Source organism: Carassius auratus, unplaced genomic scaffold, assembly GCF_003368295.1.
Source record: "Carassius auratus strain Wakin unplaced genomic scaffold, ASM336829v1 scaf_tig00215459, whole genome shotgun sequence".
Lineage (NCBI taxonomy): Eukaryota > Metazoa > Chordata > Actinopteri > Cypriniformes > Cyprinidae > Carassius > Carassius auratus.
Window position 1 is genome coordinate 65,569 of NW_020528097.1, and position 19,883 is coordinate 85,451.

Sequence of the window (19,883 nt, forward strand, 5' to 3'; positions counted from 1 at the left end):
GGGAGTTTAGTTTATTTCATAAAAGTCTGAGTTTACACATTTTATCGTTTACACATTCAATCAAGACAGTTTTTCTAGTAAGAAAACTAGTTAGAAAAAAATACAGTTGTAACAGGACAGTTACAGTAATTATAAATTAAACTGCAATCAGGATAGTAAAAAGAAAGACCTGTAAAGACAAAAGTAACATTTTGAGAGTTGTGAAATTATAATTCTAAATAATCTTGTTTTATAAATTGATGTCTGTTAGGTCAGTATGCACTTTCTTACAGTAATATATTTTAAAACATGTAGCCTAGTCATTGTTAACCACTACGTTGAAGCAATGTAGTTCAATCAAGATAAACAACATCAGATATTTAGAAACGTTGTTTAATTTGTAAATATATTGTCTGTACATTGAAATGCATCTTACTCTCCTTATAATTTAGGAACATCTAAAGCAGTATATTCTTCTGAGAGAATCACTGTTAAAGTTTTCCAAATGAATTTTTAACAATGCATGTTACTAATCAAAAAATACGTTTTTTTAAATTATCGGTAGGAAAATTACAAAATATCTTCATTGAACTTTACTTAATATCCTAAAGATTTTTGGTGCAAAAGAAAAAATTATAATTTTGACTCAAACAATGTATTTTTGGCTATTGCTAAAAATATACCCCAGTGACTTAAAGGGGTCATATGATGCTGCTAAAAGAGTTAAATATGGTAAACAGAAGCTCAAACGTGTGTCTGACGTGAGAACTAATGATCATTGTTTTCATGGATAAAGCACACATTTCTACCTCAATTATGACTTTCATCAGGTAAATGTCTAGCTTCAAAAGTTCACCAACAAATCTGAAGAAGCATATTGAGTTTTTGAAAATTAATGAAATTAATTGTAATTCATGTTTAGTGAGGTTTTCACCAGATGGGGAATAAGTTGCATTTACAATGCCATTATATGAATCATTAAGTAGGATCTTAATTATATGCTTTTCTCATTAATCTAATTAGTCACAAATAATTATCAATATTTGCAAAGGAAAAAAAATCCCCAAATAAACATTTAAAAGATTATTTGTCATTTTAGACAGTGACATTGAATAGACAACACAAGTAAAGCAGCCTTTAAAAACATTAATGTTGTATGTTTTAATTCTATGACTCTCCTCATTAATTCAACACATTCTTGTATTCTGTCTGGAGTATATTTCAAAGGGATAGTTCGCCCAAAAATGAAAATTCTCTCACCATTTACTGAAACTCGACCATCTCAGATGTTTATTACTTTATTTCTTGACATGAACACAATATAATATTTTAAAGGTCCTATGACATGAAAATTTCACTTTCTGAGGTTTTTTAAGATTAATATGAGTTCCCCTAGCCTGTATATGCTCCCCAAGTTTATAGAAATTTGAATCGGTGTAAATCGAGATTTTTCTATCTTTCTCTGCCTTTGAGAAAATGGAAGCTCAAATGGGCTGATCTTGAATCTCCTCATTGTGACGTTGTAACGAGAATTGTTACCTCCCCTTTCTCTGCTTTGCCCGCCCAAATATTTACATGTAATTCAGCACAGGCATTACAAACAGACTTTTATGATATGGATTCGACAGCACCGGCACAAACAGTGAGTAACAGTGTTCATTAATGCCTGATCTGTGATCAGTGATTTCTGATGGGTAGCTAATCATTCAAGTTCACACAGACTTTCTTTCTAAATCGTTTAATACTGTTTATGCATCAGTGAATCAAGCCAGTGACTAAATGATCAACTTCACGTTGTTTCTCTTAGTAGCATGAAACAAATCTGTTATTTAAATTGTGATTTAACTAGAGAGAGCGATCAAAGAACGCTCGCTTTTTTCCGGAGCTGTTACACATCGCGAGTATATCTGCACACTTGCCCAAACTGCCGTTACAATGAATGACGCTGTTATGCTGCACAACGGAGCTCTTACTGTATTCATGTGTTTGCTGTTAGCTGTGGTAAAAGCATTTTGTGAGAGAAAACGTGTTGCAATAATGACGAGATCACTGCATTCACGCGATAAACAGACTCTGTCTACTCGATGCTCATCACAGCAGCCTTCCATGTGATGGGGAAAGATCGAAAAAATAATTATATAATCAACACTTCCACGATTTGTTTTATATATATATATATATATATATATATATATATATATATATATATATATATATATATATATATATATTTATATGGTTACATTTTATTGTGATAGTCCACTTTAGACATTCTACTGACTATAAGTAACTTTGTAGCTACATGTCCTCTACATATCAACTTAATGTCAGAAATTTGGAACTAAATGTCAACTAACACTCAGAGTAGACTGTTAGGGTAGGTTTAGGGTGAGTGTTAGGGGTAGGTTTAGGCTTAGTATACAGCCTGATCTCACAATCAAAACGTACATATTTCGACGTAAATTAAAACTGTCCAATACGTTTGTGCCTTTACGTATTTACACTGTCGTTTACGTATTATCTGGACGTAATTACAGGTTCGATACGTATCTAAATTTACGTAAAAACAACCTCAAATACGTACAGATAGAACGTGTTCTCTGACCAGTCAGTTATCCATAGAAATTTGCTCTTTAAGCTGCTTTTCAATGCGTATCTGATTAATTTGTTTAATATTTATGTATATTTTATATATTTTTTTGATAAATGTAAGATCCCTATACCCGACCCGAACCTAAACCTACCCATTTTATACAGAATGTTAAAAGAATAAAACATAATAAAACACAATATTAGTAAAAATATAACATTAAAATGATATTTTGAGCCACTAACGTTAATCCTACACCTACCCCTAAACCTACCCATAACCATTTCTTAAAACTACATAATGTTACTGTTATAAACAAACAAATAACAGACAAACAAACGTAACGTTAATCATTTATTTTTTGCGAAAATATCAAAAGTGGTACCAAAAGTAGTTCAAATTATAAAGAGTTCCAGTCGCAGTCCTCTATGGAGGTAATAGTTTTTATAGGGTACAGAGCAGAATTTAATTTATTAATCCATGAAATTATGTATCTGTCTTCTCTCCGTGAAGGCGCACTGACGCAGTACTCAAATGTCATAAACTGAAACACGACATGTCGCAATCTGTGACGAATTGGATGAGGACCAATGAGCGTTCGATATCAGTGCCGTAAACCATGTCGTAACGTGGCGCACTGGCGCTATTTTCAAATTCAAATCATAACGAGCGCGAGCTTTGACTGTGACGAACGCTGTTGCTGAGAATGAAGATGAAGATCGAATGATAAAGGGCTGAATTTGGATATGTTCCTTGCAAACATCTGGATTCTAAAGATATGAAGTACAGCAAACAAATAAAATCGATGTGATTTGTAATTGTATGCTGTGCTTTTGTGTATCTATGGTTTGCAGCATGCACAGAACTGTTATTTCCTACTAAGTAGACGAGTAAACTGCTTTCAATAAATTGAATAAAAACATGTATTGATATGACAATTAAATACAACAGATTTAAATCATTAAAGCCACGATTTTAATATTAATACATGGGAATTCATATGCATTCACACTTTACGTTAGATTATTTACGTTTTTTAGCTTCTAACACGTAAGTATTTGTACGTTTTACTGCTATAAATATGTCAAAATTGTACGTTTCTTTGTGCATGAAAACGTAAGTAAATGTACGTGTGGTAGAACCACATTTAACGTAAAAATACACACGTATTCTCATGAGATCACGTTGTAGTATAAGTTGACAGTTAGTTGACAAAGAAAGTGTTAGAAGTTATTAAGCAGACAGTTTACTAATACTCTACTAACTGCTAGTTGACATGTAGTTGCAAAGTTACTTACTGCTAGTAGAATGTCTAAAGTGGACTATCAAAATAAAGTGTTACCATATATATATATATATATATATATATATATATATATATATATATATATACACACACACACACACACACACACACACACACACATATATATATATATATATATATATATATATATATATATATATATATATATATATATATATATTTGAGAGGGGTTTCACATGTAATATGAATTTCGAATGCAACGATGTCAGCCAATCACAACAGTTGTGGTTTACTCAGAGTCTCACAGCAGACACGCCCCTTCAAACAGAGCATTCAAGCCAGAGGTCTAATGTCAGGATATAAAAATGCTTTTTATTTCTAAATTTTAAATGTAAAAATCATACTAACAATATAAATACACCTAAGGAAACATTAAAAAGCATTTAAAGAAAAGGAAACAATCCATGTCATGGGACCTTTAAGTCCATATAATGCAAGGGGACAGGACCACTTCAGAAACCACACAAAGTGAACAGGACGGTCAAAATTAAAATGTTGGTATTTGTATTTTTCTTACATATGCTTAAGCTTCTTACATCATTTCACTTAAGACAGTGATTAATAACTTGGGGTTGCATGAGTTACTGTCATATTCTCTCTGTGCATATTATTTTTGAAGTGTCATTTTTGGATGTCCCATACACTTGCATTATAAAGAGATTTTTTTTTCTTCTAAAACTCTTAGTTTGTGTTCATCTGATAAATGAAAGAGTTTACTTTTAATTCCTTTCCCTGTATTTTTATTATTATTATTTATGTATTTTTTTTGTGTTCTGCTGGGTTTCATATGAATTGTTGTTGTTGAACTAAATATACATGTTTGACCTGTGCCATTGTATTTTTTTAATTCGCTCCCTCAAACCATTTTTCTGTATTGACTGTCAAAAAAGAAAAAGAAAGTACTTCTTTTTTTTAATACTAGAGTACAATTTAAAGTTGTACTTTTTTTACTTTTACTCAAGTATGATTTTGTCCAGATGCTTGTACTTTTGAGTACAATTTTCACTTAATACTTGTACTTTCACTCAAGTACAATTTTTGTGTTCTTTTTTTTTTTACACCTCTGGGCGGCACACCTAGTTCAGACGTACTTAGGTAAATTTACCTGACAAAATACCCATGTAAATATTTTATAAATTTCACATGTAAGCCACATTCATGTCGCAGCCTATGATTGGTTCCAACAGTGACATCACCGCGGGTCTGTTGTCTGCCTGCCCTATAAATCCCATTCAAAAATTGACACGGACTGATGGCGACGAAAGGAAAGAATGCTACTTCTCCTGCTAAGCCTTAGAAAAGGCAAGAAAAACACCTCATAAAAATCCTTTCTTCGCTACCTCGCAGCCATACTGCCGCCCAGTTTGAGCTCAGCTCCGATAGGTCATGACAAATGTCTCATATCTTACGTCTGATGCCTTAATACTATGGGATTTTGGCCAGATGGCCGGCAAGTCTTTACAGTTAGTTCTCTTCTCAGTTTGCTTAGCAATCAGCAAAACGTAGATAAATTCGACCCCATATGCACTCATTGATTAACATATGGAGAAAAAAAAAAAAAAAAACACTTTTGCTGTGAGAAACCAGCATAACCAGCTTGTATAAAGAGAACACAAAGAAAATAAACATTAAAACCAAATACAAATGGAGTAATCATATTACTTACTCTTGCAGTTTAAATCTAGATTAAAGACCCATCTCTTTAACCTGGCATACACATAACATACTAATATGCTTTTAATATCCAAATCCGTTAAAGGATTTTTTAGGCTGCATTAATTAGGTAAATTGGAACCGGAAACACTTCACATAACACCGTACTTTCTACATCATTAGAAGAATGGCATCTACGCTAATATTTGTCTGTTTCTCTCTTGTTCCGAGGTCACCGTGGCCACGAGATCCAGTCCGTGTCCAGATCAGAGGGTCACTGCAGTCACCCAGATCCAGTACGTATCCAGACCAGATGGTGGATCAGCACCTAGAAAGGACCTCTACTGCCCTGAAAGACAGCGGAGACCAGGACAACTAGAGCCCAGATACAGATCCCCTGTAAAGACCTTGTCTCAGAGGAGCACCAGGAAAGACCACAGGAAACAGATGATTCTTCTGCACAATCTGACTTTGCTGCAGCCTGGAATTGAACTACTGGTTTTCGTCTGGTCAGAGGAGAACTGACCCCCCAACTGAGCCTGGTTTCTCCCAAGGTTTTTTTCTCCATTCTGTCACCGATGGAGTTTCGGTTCCTTGCCGCTGTCGCCTCTGGCTTGCTTAGTTGGGGTCACTTCATCTACAGCGATATCATTGACTTGATTGCAAATAAAAACAGACACTATTTTCAACTGAACAGAGATGACATCACTGAATTCAATGATGAACTGCCTTTAACTATCATTTTGCATTATTGAGACACTGTTTTCCAAATGAATGTTGTTCAGTGCTTTGACGCAATGTATTTTGTTTAAAGCACTATATAAATAAAGGTGATTGATTGATTGATTGACTTAAGCATACATAAACATAATACAAAAAAGGCTAAATATACTTTGTTCTCCATTTAAACCAGAAGCTGAATCCTTTTAATTCCTTGTGAACTATAAACTTTTAGTGCCACAACCATGTGCGTCTGGTTCTCGTTCCTTACAGAAAACACATCTGCTCGTGCCAATGAATGTCAAAATAAAAGACTTTCATTACCATAACAAAAGTGAAATTTAGTCCCATACAAAATAATAATTAATCAACACCAATCATCTCGGTTACATATGGTAACCCTTGTTCCTTGAAGGAGGGAACGAAGCAGTCATGTCGTTGACCGATTAATTTGGATAAACCAATCTACTTGGAGGTTAAACTAAACTAGTCAATCCAGATTAGCATGCGATTATTGCATCCAGTTACTGGCAGCAGGCACAATGCATACCAGCTTTTTGCTGAGAAACCGAGCCGGTGACCTGGACACTCAGTGGCAGTACAGCAACAGTGGCAACGGGAGTGACGTCTTCATTCCCTCCTTCAAGTAAAGAGGGTTACCATATGTAACCAAGATGTTCCCTTTCAGTTGGTCACTCACAACATCATGTCGGTGACTGATGAGGATCCCTACCAAAGGGCCATGAGTTCTGACCCTCTCAGAGCCCTGTGTGAGCCACCTGCTCCCCTATAAGGTGTAGACCAGGGCTCAGAACAAGAAGTTCTACTCCCATTGTCATAAACACTATCTCACTGGGTTAAATAAAGTGAAAAGTGAAGTGAAATACAGCCAAGTATGGTGACCCATACTCAGAATTCGTGCTCTGCATTTAGCATTCAAAGCGCACACACACACACACACACACACACACACACACACACAGCAATGAACACACACACCCAGAGCAGTGGGCAGCCATTTATGGTGTAGCGCCCAGAAAGCTGTTGGGGACCTGGTGCCTTGCTCAAGGGCAGCTCAGTCATGTTATTGCTGTATTGCTTAGGGTTAGGATATTGCTTATGGTTAGGAGTCAAACTATTTAACCACAACTTCCCCCATTGGATAATAATGGCACAACATACTCGTTCAGAACAGGGATGCATTCGGAAGCCCCATTCTTCCTTTCGGAAGCAAATACACATACCATCCATTTAGGTGCATATGGAGATATTTGAGGTAACTAAAACCCTCTTGGAAAGGCAGAATTCTGCCGGCAAATCATGGGCTCCGAGGCTATACAAGTACAGCTTACGTCTCAATATGGAACCCAGCCTTCAACAGTTCTCACGGATTCATCATGAAGGCCAGGCTGTTCTGCTGGGTCCAGCTGCCTAGAGTGATGGAGGAACTCAACAGGGTCTAGAGTATGGACACTCTGGAGCAAGCAAACACTAACTGGGGCCTCTCTGTGCCACTACCCATTTGAGGCGAGCCCACTGGAGGATACTGGCTCTACAAGAAGGCTATAGAACCTAGCCACAAGCCAGTGCCCAGGAGGATGCAACACTTCTAGTTGAGTGAGCTCACAACCTGAATGGGCAGGACACAACTGGTGCCTGATAAGCCAGGTTTATGGCATCCACAATCCAGTGGCCATCCTCTGCTTAGAGATGGCATTCCCCTTCTGTCTCCTCCAGGGGCAGCGCTTGCAGGTTCATCACTTTAGACTTTGAAGGGTGTAGTGGGAACCTTGGGCACATAGCCAGGCCAGGCCAGGCCAGGGCCTCAAGATTACTTGGGAGTCAGCCAGCCCAAACTCTAGGTACGAATCATAGACAGAAAATACGTGCAGGTCCCCAACCCTCTTCATGTAGGCCAGTGCAAGCAGAAGCAGAGTTTTCAATAAGAAACTTTAGCTCAACTGAATGCAAAGGCTCGAATAGGCCCTGCTGCAGTGATTTCAGGGAAGGACTTAGCCTCCTGGCCCCTTTAAGAAACTTGATGAAGTCATGCTTACCTAGAGACTTCCCATTCACAGGGTCATGGTGAGCAGCAATAGCAACAACCTGGACTTTGAGGGTGGAGGGAGACAGCCTCCTGCTGCAGAAAGGAAGCATGGCCACAATCGGGCATCTTCGGGGGTCCTCTCTGCAAGAAGATCACCACTCGATGAACAGGTTCCACTTCAAGGCATAAGCATGTCTCGAAGAATGGAGCCCGAGCGATAGTGTCCACTACCTCCTGGAGTAGGTCACATAGAACCTCCATGCCTGTCCTTGGACTAGACGTGGAGTTTCCAAAGGTCTGGATGCGGGTGCCAAACAGTGCCCCATCTCCGAGTCAGTAGAACCTTCAGAGGAATCAGCCAAGGAGGGGCTGTCGAGAGTAGCGCTAGTTTGGGGAACCAGATCAGAGTTGGCCAATTTCGGCGACACTAGCAAGACTTCCTCTGTGAGGTGTGCTGTTTGTTTGACCGAATCCAACTCCATGCTGAGAAAAGAGATCCTCTGCATCAGGGAGAGTTTGCTCTTTTCCCAGTTGACCCGAAGGAACAAAAGTCCCTGTGCTCGCACAACTGATCCCAAGACTGTGCTAGTATCAGTCATTCATCTAGATAGTTGAGAATGTGAACACCTTGCTCTCTGAGGGGAACATGAGCCGCTTCTGCAACTTTTGTGAAGACATGGGGAGACAGGGACAGCCTGAAGGGCAGGACCTTGTACTGAAATACCCATCCTTCGAAGACAAACTGGTAAAGGATGTGATAGAGACGGGCTGGGTGGCACTGATCAGGTGCTTAGAAACAGTTCAAGCGGGACCAGCGGAACGACAGCAGTACCCTCAGAGGGGGAGCAAGGTGGAACACAGGGACCCAACTCCGGCGGCTTTGTTTCTGGAAGAAAGGCATTGGGGCAGGGCACTGGGAACCAGGTTTCCACTCAAGTCCTACCCCCTCGATGGCCCTGTACAGCATAGCTGCAATTACTGGATCCGATTCAGGCTTTGCCATCGTCCCGAAGGTCAGCAGCGTGGCCAAATCTTGCACCCGTGGAGCTCTTTTAGAGGAAATTCACTCTTTAGGAAATGCCCTTTTAGTGCAGAGGTGCACAGGGGAGATGGCTGCTTGCAACACCACAGGGATAGTGCATTTCTCATGCTTATCATGTGCATTGGCTTGTTTAGTTTAGACACAGAGTAGATTGGTCTATCGAAGTGATATTCCAATTTTTTCGGTCACCGACGTGACATCGAGAGTGACAGACTGAAAGGGAAACCAATTTTAACCCTTTGAAGTCGATTAACGCATATATGCGTTTTGAGTCATTTTCTCCGGATAACCCCGAAAAGAACATAAATAACACTCTCAGTTTTAATCGTACAGATAAGAGCAATACATCAATCGAATCTGTAAAGGGTCTACTTTTTTTTGGATACAGACATAATAACAAAACACCTTTATAAAATACTTATAAAATAAAGATAACAAACAAGGTGCGCTGTCTGCAGCCTTTGTGTGCGCTGATCTTCATTTACAAACACGTCATTAAAATGAACTGTAACTCCGTGAATACTCAACGAAGAGACATGAGAGAGATATCTATAGAAAGCTTGACATGTCTACTTTTAAACTAAATAAGTGGTGCCGAAAACAAATATTCTGAGATAAAGTAATCCATATGAAAACAACACGATGTCTGTTTTTCATGTCTCCCTTCATTATATCTAATGTGACCACACCCCCGCGCTTAACGCAGCTTGAATATGCCCACACAGAAAAAAAAAGCAGCCAGACTGTTCTTCAAGTTGTTATTTTATTTTACTGTTTGCTTCGCGATGAGAGGAATAAGACATAAATCACTCCAAAAAGATGTGATGTGGTTGAGGATTTGAGAAATGGATTTCCTCAGAAAAAAGAATGAAGCACTTTATTCAGCAGAGATCATAAACATGAGTAAGTCTCTTTTTATTTATTTATACTTGTACTAGTTTTCACATAACGTGTAAACCTTTTACTAGTTAGACTTTTTCCAAACTATAATTCCAGACTAAATGTATAACCAAGTGAAACATTATGACGTTTCAATAACAATATACAATACTATACCATTCAAAAGCTTGATGTAAATAATATAAATGTGACAAATAGAGATAACTCTAACAAATGTAAAAACAATGCAGCTCTTTCAACTTATTCCCCCTAAAAAAACCTGAAAAATATGATCAGCTCTTTTCAACATTAATAATGATAAAAAAATAATAATGATTTTTTTTTTTGGCAGAAATTAAGATTGTTAAAAGGATTTCTGAAGGATTGTGTGACTGGAGTAAGGATGCCTAAAAATTAGTTTGAAAGTCAGCTTTGATTGTCCCTAATAAACTGTTTAACTGCTCCCCCAAGTGGATATTAAAATATGTTGTGGGATAATTAAATATATTCTTAATAAACTACAAACATAAAATTATATAGATTTATTTTATTCTCACATTCCTTCTTGTAAGTCCTCCCTCACAGTGGCACAGTTGAATGAGAGGCTCAGGCCTTTGTCTTCTCAGGTGTAAATCACAATGATATTCATGATAGTTGACGCCTACTCGCATATGACTTATACCAACAAAAAGTGTCTTAGAAAATTTAAATCAATATATTGTTTTCTGTGAATGAATAAACAAGATGATTTTCACATAATTTAGAAAGAAAAATTCTAGGCTACAAGCTCCAGTTCTCAACAATCCCAGGAACCAAAGTTATGTATGTGTTTTATGGCCATATTCAAGTGATTTAACATTTTTAGTTTTTCACTAACCATGCATAATTTTTTTTTTCTAAAAAATACAATCATGTACATGCATGCATTTCACATATTATTATAGCCCAGTTTGTGCTGATTACAGTGAGATTAGACTTTACCCATTTAGATATTTATAAGAAACTGAAAAAAAAAAACACAAATATCAGGGCATGACAAAACTTCTCCAGGCCCCAAAAATACCCTTAGACTCCAGAGGGTTAAACGTTGATGTTTGGGCCAAATCTCACAGACTAAACAAAGACAAATGTTCAATGTTGATTTTTGGGCTAAAAGAAGGCCATGACGGGCCAACTGGATTTAGCCCCCAAAAAATTACATCCAAATGATGTCTGGTGCTGGGTGGGAAGTGTGAAAATTTTGATCAGCAGAGATCAGCTTCCACAACCAAATATCTTCCATACTACACTGGTTGACTACTGCACATAGTGGACCAGTTTGATTAAGCATGTACATGAGATACTTTCAGGGTCTGTAAAGTCACGGATAACCTGGAAATGCCATACAATTTTTTTTGTTTTGAAAGAGGAAATTTTTACAAATCTCTGTATAATAGTTATATTTAATTAGGTTCTGAACTTCATTCTTTTTTGTAGTTTGAGTTTAAGCAACCAAATACACACAATATGATGTCTGTTGGGTCAATGGAACAGGCCTACGCAGTTTTAAAGCTTCTATCTCTAACCTACGCAGTTCAAGATCACAATCTTCTTTCACTTCCACCCTACGCAACTTAATATGCTCTGCCTCACATTTTTCCTGTTTTAGCTTCAATTCTATCTCCTTTAATTTAATGGCTAGTAATGGCTCAGAACAAGTATCTTTTGGCCCTATGTTTGGACTAGAAATCAGAAACTGCAATCTCCACAGTCGCATCAGACTTTACCCCAATGATACTCTTCTCATCTGGTGGTACTAGAACACCATTTTTAACTAGCTCTCCAAATAACTCCTTGATTACCTGTTAAGTCGCTTCTTTTGGAATAAAGAAATCTGCTATTTGAATCAAATATTTTTTTTGTCAACAATTATATACTTCCGAAGGAGGATACAATGTGAACGAAATTAGATCAAATTCCATATCCTACACAGACTACTCCTCCCTCATCAAAAGTGAATCAATCAGGAAAACAAATGTGAACAACATAAAGAATGAACACTCACCTCAAATATTTGTCACACAAGTTTGCAATACTACAAATTAACAAGGGACGAGCCCCCATTTACGGTTAAGTTTTCCTGACTGGTCTAGGGGAGGAAGTGAATCAGCAAAAATGGAAGGTGGTGAAATGAATGTGCAACAGCATGAAGCTACCCTGTCTCTAGACCATCATTTCACAATAATCACATAGACATCTCATTAAAGAAAGTAGTTTTTAATTTACAAAAAAAGAGGGGTATCAAAATCAGAAGGGGGTATGAACCAAGCTACTTAAACTAATAGAAAAGAACAGCAAAATAAGTTAACTCCCTTACTAACATAAACAGAAGAAAAGGTCAAATTCAAAATAAAAAAGCACTCACCTCCCTACTAACCCCCAAAATAAAGACATAACTGGTTAATGTGGAAACTTCAAATAAACCAAGAGAAAAACAGATTAAATAAAATCATACAACTAATAATCAAAGACAACACTCACTTTTACCTTTTGAATTTCAATCATAAAGTGTAATAGAAAGAGACTAAAAAGAGATAACTACTTAAATAAGAACCAGGTGAAAACCATTTCTCTTATAAAGAGATACTGGGATGGAGAGAGAAACACATACCATCAGAACCTTACAGCTCTGGGGCATGTTTCACTAAGGAGGTTCAACCAACTCTGAGTTTAAACTTGAACTCTGAGTTGACTTACCCTGAGATGAGAAACTGTGAGTTTTTGGTTACAGAACATCTGAAACGAGTTGGTTTAATCAACTCTAAATTGACTGACTAAATTGAAGTGCGTGCACCACAACTATAAAAAGCCATTATCAATGGAGCGCAGATATTACGATTCACCATGGCAACAGCTCCCGCCAAAAAGCTGTCTGCATACTTCAGACTCAATATAAATGTAATTCTTCTCAGTGTTATAATATCACAGGTGAAAACTGGCAGAACGTTACATTAATGCACTAATAGTTGATCATTTTATGGTATCTCATTGGCAAAAAATATATACAAAATAATAATTTTAATCATATTTTAAGTGCAATTTTCTTATTTTTCAAATGATCTGCCAATAGAGTAAGAAAAATACGGCTGTTGCTGGAATTAACATACTTTCTTAGCGATAGATAATATTTAGAGTAGGCTAAGTGCAAGTAGCTCTAGATGCTATTTACAGAAAAAAATGTACAGTGAAAATCGTGATATATTCTATTTACCATGTAGAAGTAGCAGTTCTTTGCAACATGCTAAGTGTAAATAATAATTAGATGCTAGTTATACTTTATATTGGCAGATACATTTTCACCTCAGTTTTGTTATACATTAACAGGATGCAATAATAACGGATTGTAAATTATTATATTTATTACAATTATAAATAGTTGTATCATTATTAAACACTCGTTAGGCACTTTACTTCCACTTTTAGAACGTTTTGTTCATTTTTATTGAAAATAAATTCTAATGTGACGTGATGGGAAAGTGAGAAGAACGAGCCAGACTCTAACCCAATCAATCAGCTGTTTAAGCTATTAAAAAAGTTCAGTTTTGTATGTAATAGCAAATGATTATATTTTGTTTTGTTTTTATTAAACTTAAGTTTAAGGTTCATTCCTGGCTGTGAAGGGTCTGCTTTTATTTGTGCGCAAACACAATATCAACAAATGTTGTGCTTTTGTATGGAGAAAAACAAACATGATGCACTTTCTGATTTCTCGTCTTTAACAGGAGAACAAAAATGAACATGCCTCACAGACATGATAAATATATCTATAGAAAGATTTAAATGACTAATTAATGGAATAAAACAAATTGAAAACAAAAACTCTTTCATTATAATCATCCGTTAAGATGCACTTAGCTAAGGAGATGACGTGTCAGCAACTTAATCCTTGTATCACAGACTCATAAAACACTATTTATTGGTAAATAATTTATATATCTCCTTACCATTTAGCCTACCCCTGACAAATTTATGGTAGATACTTTTGCTGGTGCTTTGCAATTATTAAATATTGCAAATATTTGAAAATAACTGTTTAGCTGCACTGACGGCATGCACCACACTGCTGCTGCTGGACACAAAACACTGGAGTCATTCTTGAAAGTAATTCTTGATTAAGCCCTGACAGGTCATATTTCCCAGTTACCTTATTTGACCCATTGTTTACAACCAGTTTTTTCTAAAACAATGAAATTGAAAGAAGTTTTGTCAATGTTTCATAAACTCTGTTTGGGAAAGCAAAAAAAAAAAAAAAAAAAAGATGCAAAATACCAATAGGTGCTCTCATAAAATTCAAGGCATTGATATTTGCCTACAAAACCACCACTGGGTCTGCGCCAATTACTCAGACTTATGTGCCCTCTAGAAGCTTTCATTCTGCAAGTGAATGTCGCTTGATTGTTCATCCCATTTTTTTCCTGCATTTCGTATGCGGGGCTCCGTAGTTTTCTTTTTATTATATTATTTAAAATCGCTTGCTACGTGTACTGCGTTTAACCTAACTGAAACTTGTTATAGCACTTATATATCATTGCTCTGTTGTTGTTTTTGATTGTTTCTATTGTCCTCATTTATAAGTCGTTTTGGATAAAAGCATAAATGACTAAATGTTAATGTAAAAGAACAATGTTTGAGGTAGTGGATAAGATGAACACAAATAAATACAAGTCTCTCTCTCTCTCTCTCTTTCTCTCTCACTTACACACACACACACACATGAAAAACTACACGTAACGTAAGTTTCTTCCTTCTCCTCTATCATCACAGTTTGATTAAAGCAATCATGCTAGCGACACCCCTGAATCCACCTACTGTACATAAATACTTGTTCGTGTCAGTAATGATGCTCTGTGGTGTTATTCATTTATGTTCTGAGAAACTACAACAAGCTTTACTTCCCTTCTCTGTCTCAGGTTTGATTGTAAAAGGTCCCTCTGGTCCTCTGGTTGCTCCTCTGGGATCCTCAGTGGTTTTGTCCTGTTCTGTTGATGAACTTTTATCAGTGAAGGATCTGGAAGTGGAATGGAGAAGAACAGACTCTGAGACTTTAGTTCATCTGTATCAGGACGGTGAGAGTCGAACAGCAGCCCAGCAGCAGGATTATCAGGATAGAGCTCATTTCTTCACTGATCAGATTCAACATGGAAACTTCTCCCTCCGTCTGGATGATCTGAGAGCTGAAGATGAGGGACAGTATAAATGCAAAGTTTACATTCAGCAAGAGTCTGGTGAGACTGTGGTTCAAATAAAAGTTAATGCTGGTGAGTATTGACCACATGAGCTCCTTCCATTATTTTCACTATGATTTTAAAGAAACTAATTACTGAATGTATTTTTACAATGTTTGTTTTCTCAGAGCGTTTGCTAGTATCAGGTTCAGATCAGCACATATCTTCGTCTGTGGGTGAAGACGTCACTCTGAGCTGCTCTGTAGACTCTCACATCCCACCTGGAGACTTTGAAGAGGTTTCATGGAAGAAAACAGATGAAGATATTCAGGTTCTGCTCTACCAAAACAATGAGGCACATTCATCAAATGAGCGATACAGAGACAGAGTTAAGCTCTTCCCTGCTGAAATCCACAAAGGAAACTTCTCTCTCAGACTGAAGAGCATCAGAACTGAGGATAAAGGAGTTTACATGTGTAAGGTGTTTGCTGGAGGACTCTCAGCCAATGCAACTGTAGAACTGGAGAGACTAGGTAAGTAACAGACGTGTCATACTTTGTAAAATTGAATGTTTAATGGCTACAGAGTCATACTGTGTCTAATCAACTAAATTTGGCAAAAAGATGGGAGCATTATTATTTTATTTTTACACAGAGATTGGAAGGTCTGTGTATATTCAAATAAATGTTTTTTTAATTAATTTAGTAAAGATTGTAAGGCAGTGGTTCTCTGTATATATATATGGAGAACCACTGCCTTACAATCTTTACTAAATTAATAAAAAAAAAAAAAAAAAAAAAACATTTATTTGAATATATATATATATATATATATGCAGCTTCCTCTCCTTGAACTGTCGCCTTATCGTGGTGGAGAGGTTTGAGTACCCGAATGATCCTGGGAGCTATGTTGTCTGGGGCTATATGCTCCTGGTAGTGTCTCCCAAGGCAAACAGGTCCTTGGTGACGGGCCAGACTAAGAACAGTTCACAAAACCCCTTATGGCAAAATTAAAATCAAGGACCGTGACGTCGCCCGGCATGGCGCAGCCGGGGCCCCACCCTGGAGCCAGGCCCGGGGTTGGGGCTCGTATGCGAGCGCCTGGTGGCCGGGCCTTCCCCCATGGGGTCCGGCCGGGCTTAGCCCGAAGGAGTGACGTGGGGCCGCCCTCCTGTGGGCTCACCACCTGCAGGAGGGAGCGTAAGGGGCCGGTGCATAGTGGATCGGGCGACATTCGTAGGCGAGACCCCCGACTACCCGATCTCTGGACACGGAATCTGGCTTTAGGGACGTGGAATGTCACCTCGTTGGCGGGGAAGGAGCCTGAGCTTGTGCGGGAGGTCGAGAGGTACCGACTAGAGATAGTCGGGCTCACCTCAACGCACAGCTTGGGCTCTGGAACCACACTTCTTGAGAGAGGCTGGACTCTCTACCACTCTGGAGTTGCCCATGGTGAGAGGCGGAGGGCTGGAGTGGGTTTGCTAATAGCCCCCCTGCTCAGCCGCCATGTGTTGGAGTTTACCCCGGTGAACGAGAGGGTCGCTTCCCTGCGCCTTCGAGTCGGGGATAGGTCTCTCACTGTCGTTTGTGCCTACGGGCCGAACGGCAGTGCGGACTACCCGGCCTTCTTGGAGTCTCTGGGAGGGGTGCTGGAAAGTGCTCCGACTGGAGACTCCGTCGTTCTACTGGGGGACTTCAACGCTCACGTGGGCAGTGACAGTGACACCTGGAGGGGCGTGATTGGGAGGAACGGCCCCCCTGACCTGAACCCGAGCGGTGTTCTGTTATTGGATTTCTGTGCTAACCACGGTTTGTCCATAACGAACACCATGTTCAAGCATAAGGGTGTCCATCAGTGCACGTGGCACCAGGACACCCTTGGCCGGAGGTCGATGATCGACTTTGTGGTCGTGTCATCAGACCTTCGGCCATATGTCTTGGACACTCGGGTGAAGAGAGGGGCGGAGCTGTCAACTGATCACCACCTGGTGGTGAGTTGGATATGATGGCGGGGGAGGAAGCTGGACAGACTCGGCAGACCCAAACGTACTGTGAGGGTCTGTTGGGAACGTTTAGCCGAGCCCCCTGTCAGAGAGATCTTCAACTCCCACCTCCGGCAGAGCTTCGACCGGATCCCGAGGGAGTCTGGAGATATTGAGTCCGAGTGGACCATGTTCTCCACCTCCATTGTCGCTGCAGCTGCTCGGAGCTGTGGCCGTAAGGTCTCCGGTGCCAGTCGAGGCGGCAATCCCCGAACCCGGTGGTGGACACCGGAAGTAAGGGATGCTGTCAAGCTGAAGAAGGAGTCCTATCGGGCCTGGATGGCTTGTGGGACTTCGGAGGCAGCTGACAGGTACCGGCAGGCCAAGTGGACTGCAGCCCGGGTAGTCGTGGAGGCAAAAACTCGGGCCTGGGAGGAGTTCGGTGAGGCCATGGAGAAAGACTATCGGTTGGCCTTGAAGAGATTCTGGCAAACTGTTCGACGCCTCAGGAGGGGGAAGCAGTGCCCTACCAACACTGTTTACAGTAGAGATGGGCACCTGTTGACCTCAACTGGGGATATCGTCGGGCAGTGGAAGGAATACTTCGAGGATCTTCTCAATCCCACCGACTTGTGTTCCGTTGAGGAAGCAGTGGCTGGGGACTCGGAGGGGCACTCGTCCATCACCCGGGAGTTTGCCCAACCAGTCCACATGTGTTTTGTGGACTTGGAGAAGGCATTCGACCGTGTTCCTCGCGACATCCTGTGGAGGGTGCTCCGGGAGTATGGGGTCGGCGGCTCCCTACTTAGGGCTGTTCGGTCCCTGTACGACCGGAGCAAGAGCTTGGTTCGCATTGCCGGCAGTAAGTCAGACCTGTTCCCGGTGCATGTTGGACTCCGGCAGGGCTGCCCTTTGTCACCGGTTCTGTTCATAATTTTTATGGACAGAATTTCTAGGCGCAGCCAAGGGCCGGAGAGTGTCCGGTTTGGGGACCATACGATTTCGTCGCTGCTTTTTGCGGATGATGTTGTCGTGTTGGCATCCTCAGACCAGGACCTTCAGTGTGCATTGGGACGGTTTGCAGCCGAGTGTGAATCGGCTGGGATGAGAATCAGCACCTCCAAGTCCGAGGCCATGGTTCTCAGTCGGAAAAGGGTGGATTGCCCACTTCAGGTTGGTGGAGAGTTCCTGCCTCAAGTGGAGGAGTTCAGGTATCTTGGAGTCTTGTTCACGAGTGAGGGAAGGATGGAACGTGAGATCGACAGACGGATCGGTGCAGCTTCTGCAGTAATGCGGTCGCTGTACCGGTCTGTCGTGGTGAAGAAGGAGCTGAGCTGTAAGGTAAAGCTCTCGATTTACCGGTCACTCTACGTTCCTACTCTCACCTATGGTCATGAGCTGTGGGTCATGACCGAAAGGACAAGATCCCGGATACAGGCGGCCGAAATGAGCTTTTTCCGTCGGGTGGCTGGGCGCTCCCTTAGAGATAGGGTGAGAAGCTCGGTCACTCGGGAGGAGCTCAGAGTAGAGCCAATGCTCCTCCACATCGAGAGGAGCCAGCTGAGGTGGCTCGGGCATCTATTTCGGATGCCTCCTGGACGCCTTCCCAGGGAGGTGTTCCAGGCACGTCTCACCGGGAGGAGGCCCCGGGGAAGACCTAGGACACGCTGGAGGGACTATGTCTCCCGGCTGGCCTGGGAAAGCCTTGGGGTCCCCCCGGAAGAGCTGGAAGAAGTGGCTAGGGAGAGGGAAGTCTGGGCGTCTCTGCTTAGACTGTTGCCCCCGCGACCCGGCCCCGGATAAGCGGAAGATGATGGATGGATGGATGGATATATGAAGCTTTTCCACCTCTTGTCCAAAGACAGTTTTTCGGCATTCGGTTTTGCTCCTTTGGCTTTAATATCACAGACTTAATTTTGTACTGCCAGAACCTAAGCATACACCTTTACACTTCAGCTCCAGGCTCCATCATCAAAGCCGCCGCTCTGCTCAACCAGCCACATGCTCTCCACAACGCTGAGGCTTAACCACACCTCCACCTAGACTTCCAACTTCTTCCCTGACATTCCTGTATCATTTGGCAGTGCAAATATATCATATGATAGGAAAGTGGCTAGTGTTTAAGCCTGAAGTAAACACTAATTTATTCAGATTAATCATTCTCATGGAATAGAAAACAAAGCGGATCTGTACCTTCTATTCTTCATCCTGCAAATTATCCAAGTCGGCTAATAAATAGAGCAAAGCCCCGAACTGGCCTTGCTCATCACCACCATCATCCCACACAAGACCCGGATCTCCTCGAGCTTTGGGTTGCAGCAGCAGGACTCAAATAAGCCTGGGCTGTGCCCCAGTTCTCACCGGACCAAAACCTCATTCACTTCCCGCTTCGGCTCAGCTTTTGCATCGAGGCTCTTCTGGCCGCAGCGCCGCATGTAGCCAGGCTTTGAGCTCTTCTAGC

At 40.4% G+C, this 19,883-nt stretch overlaps 1 protein-coding gene across 1 annotated transcript in view; it reads left to right on the forward strand.

Moving 5' to 3' along the window:
- LOC113094869 (CD276 antigen-like) overlaps window positions 1-19,449 on the forward strand; it is a 28,094-nt gene extending 8,645 nt beyond the window's left edge. Inside the window, exons 2-4 of the mRNA XM_026260495.1 lie at window positions 15,187-15,534; window positions 15,630-15,974; window positions 19,379-19,449. Of these exons, the coding sequence (XP_026116280.1) occupies window positions 15,187-15,534; window positions 15,630-15,974; window positions 19,379-19,449 (764 nt within the window). The remainder of the gene's footprint in view (window positions 1-15,186; window positions 15,535-15,629; window positions 15,975-19,378) is intronic.
- Window positions 19,450-19,883: the final 434 nt, after the last annotated feature.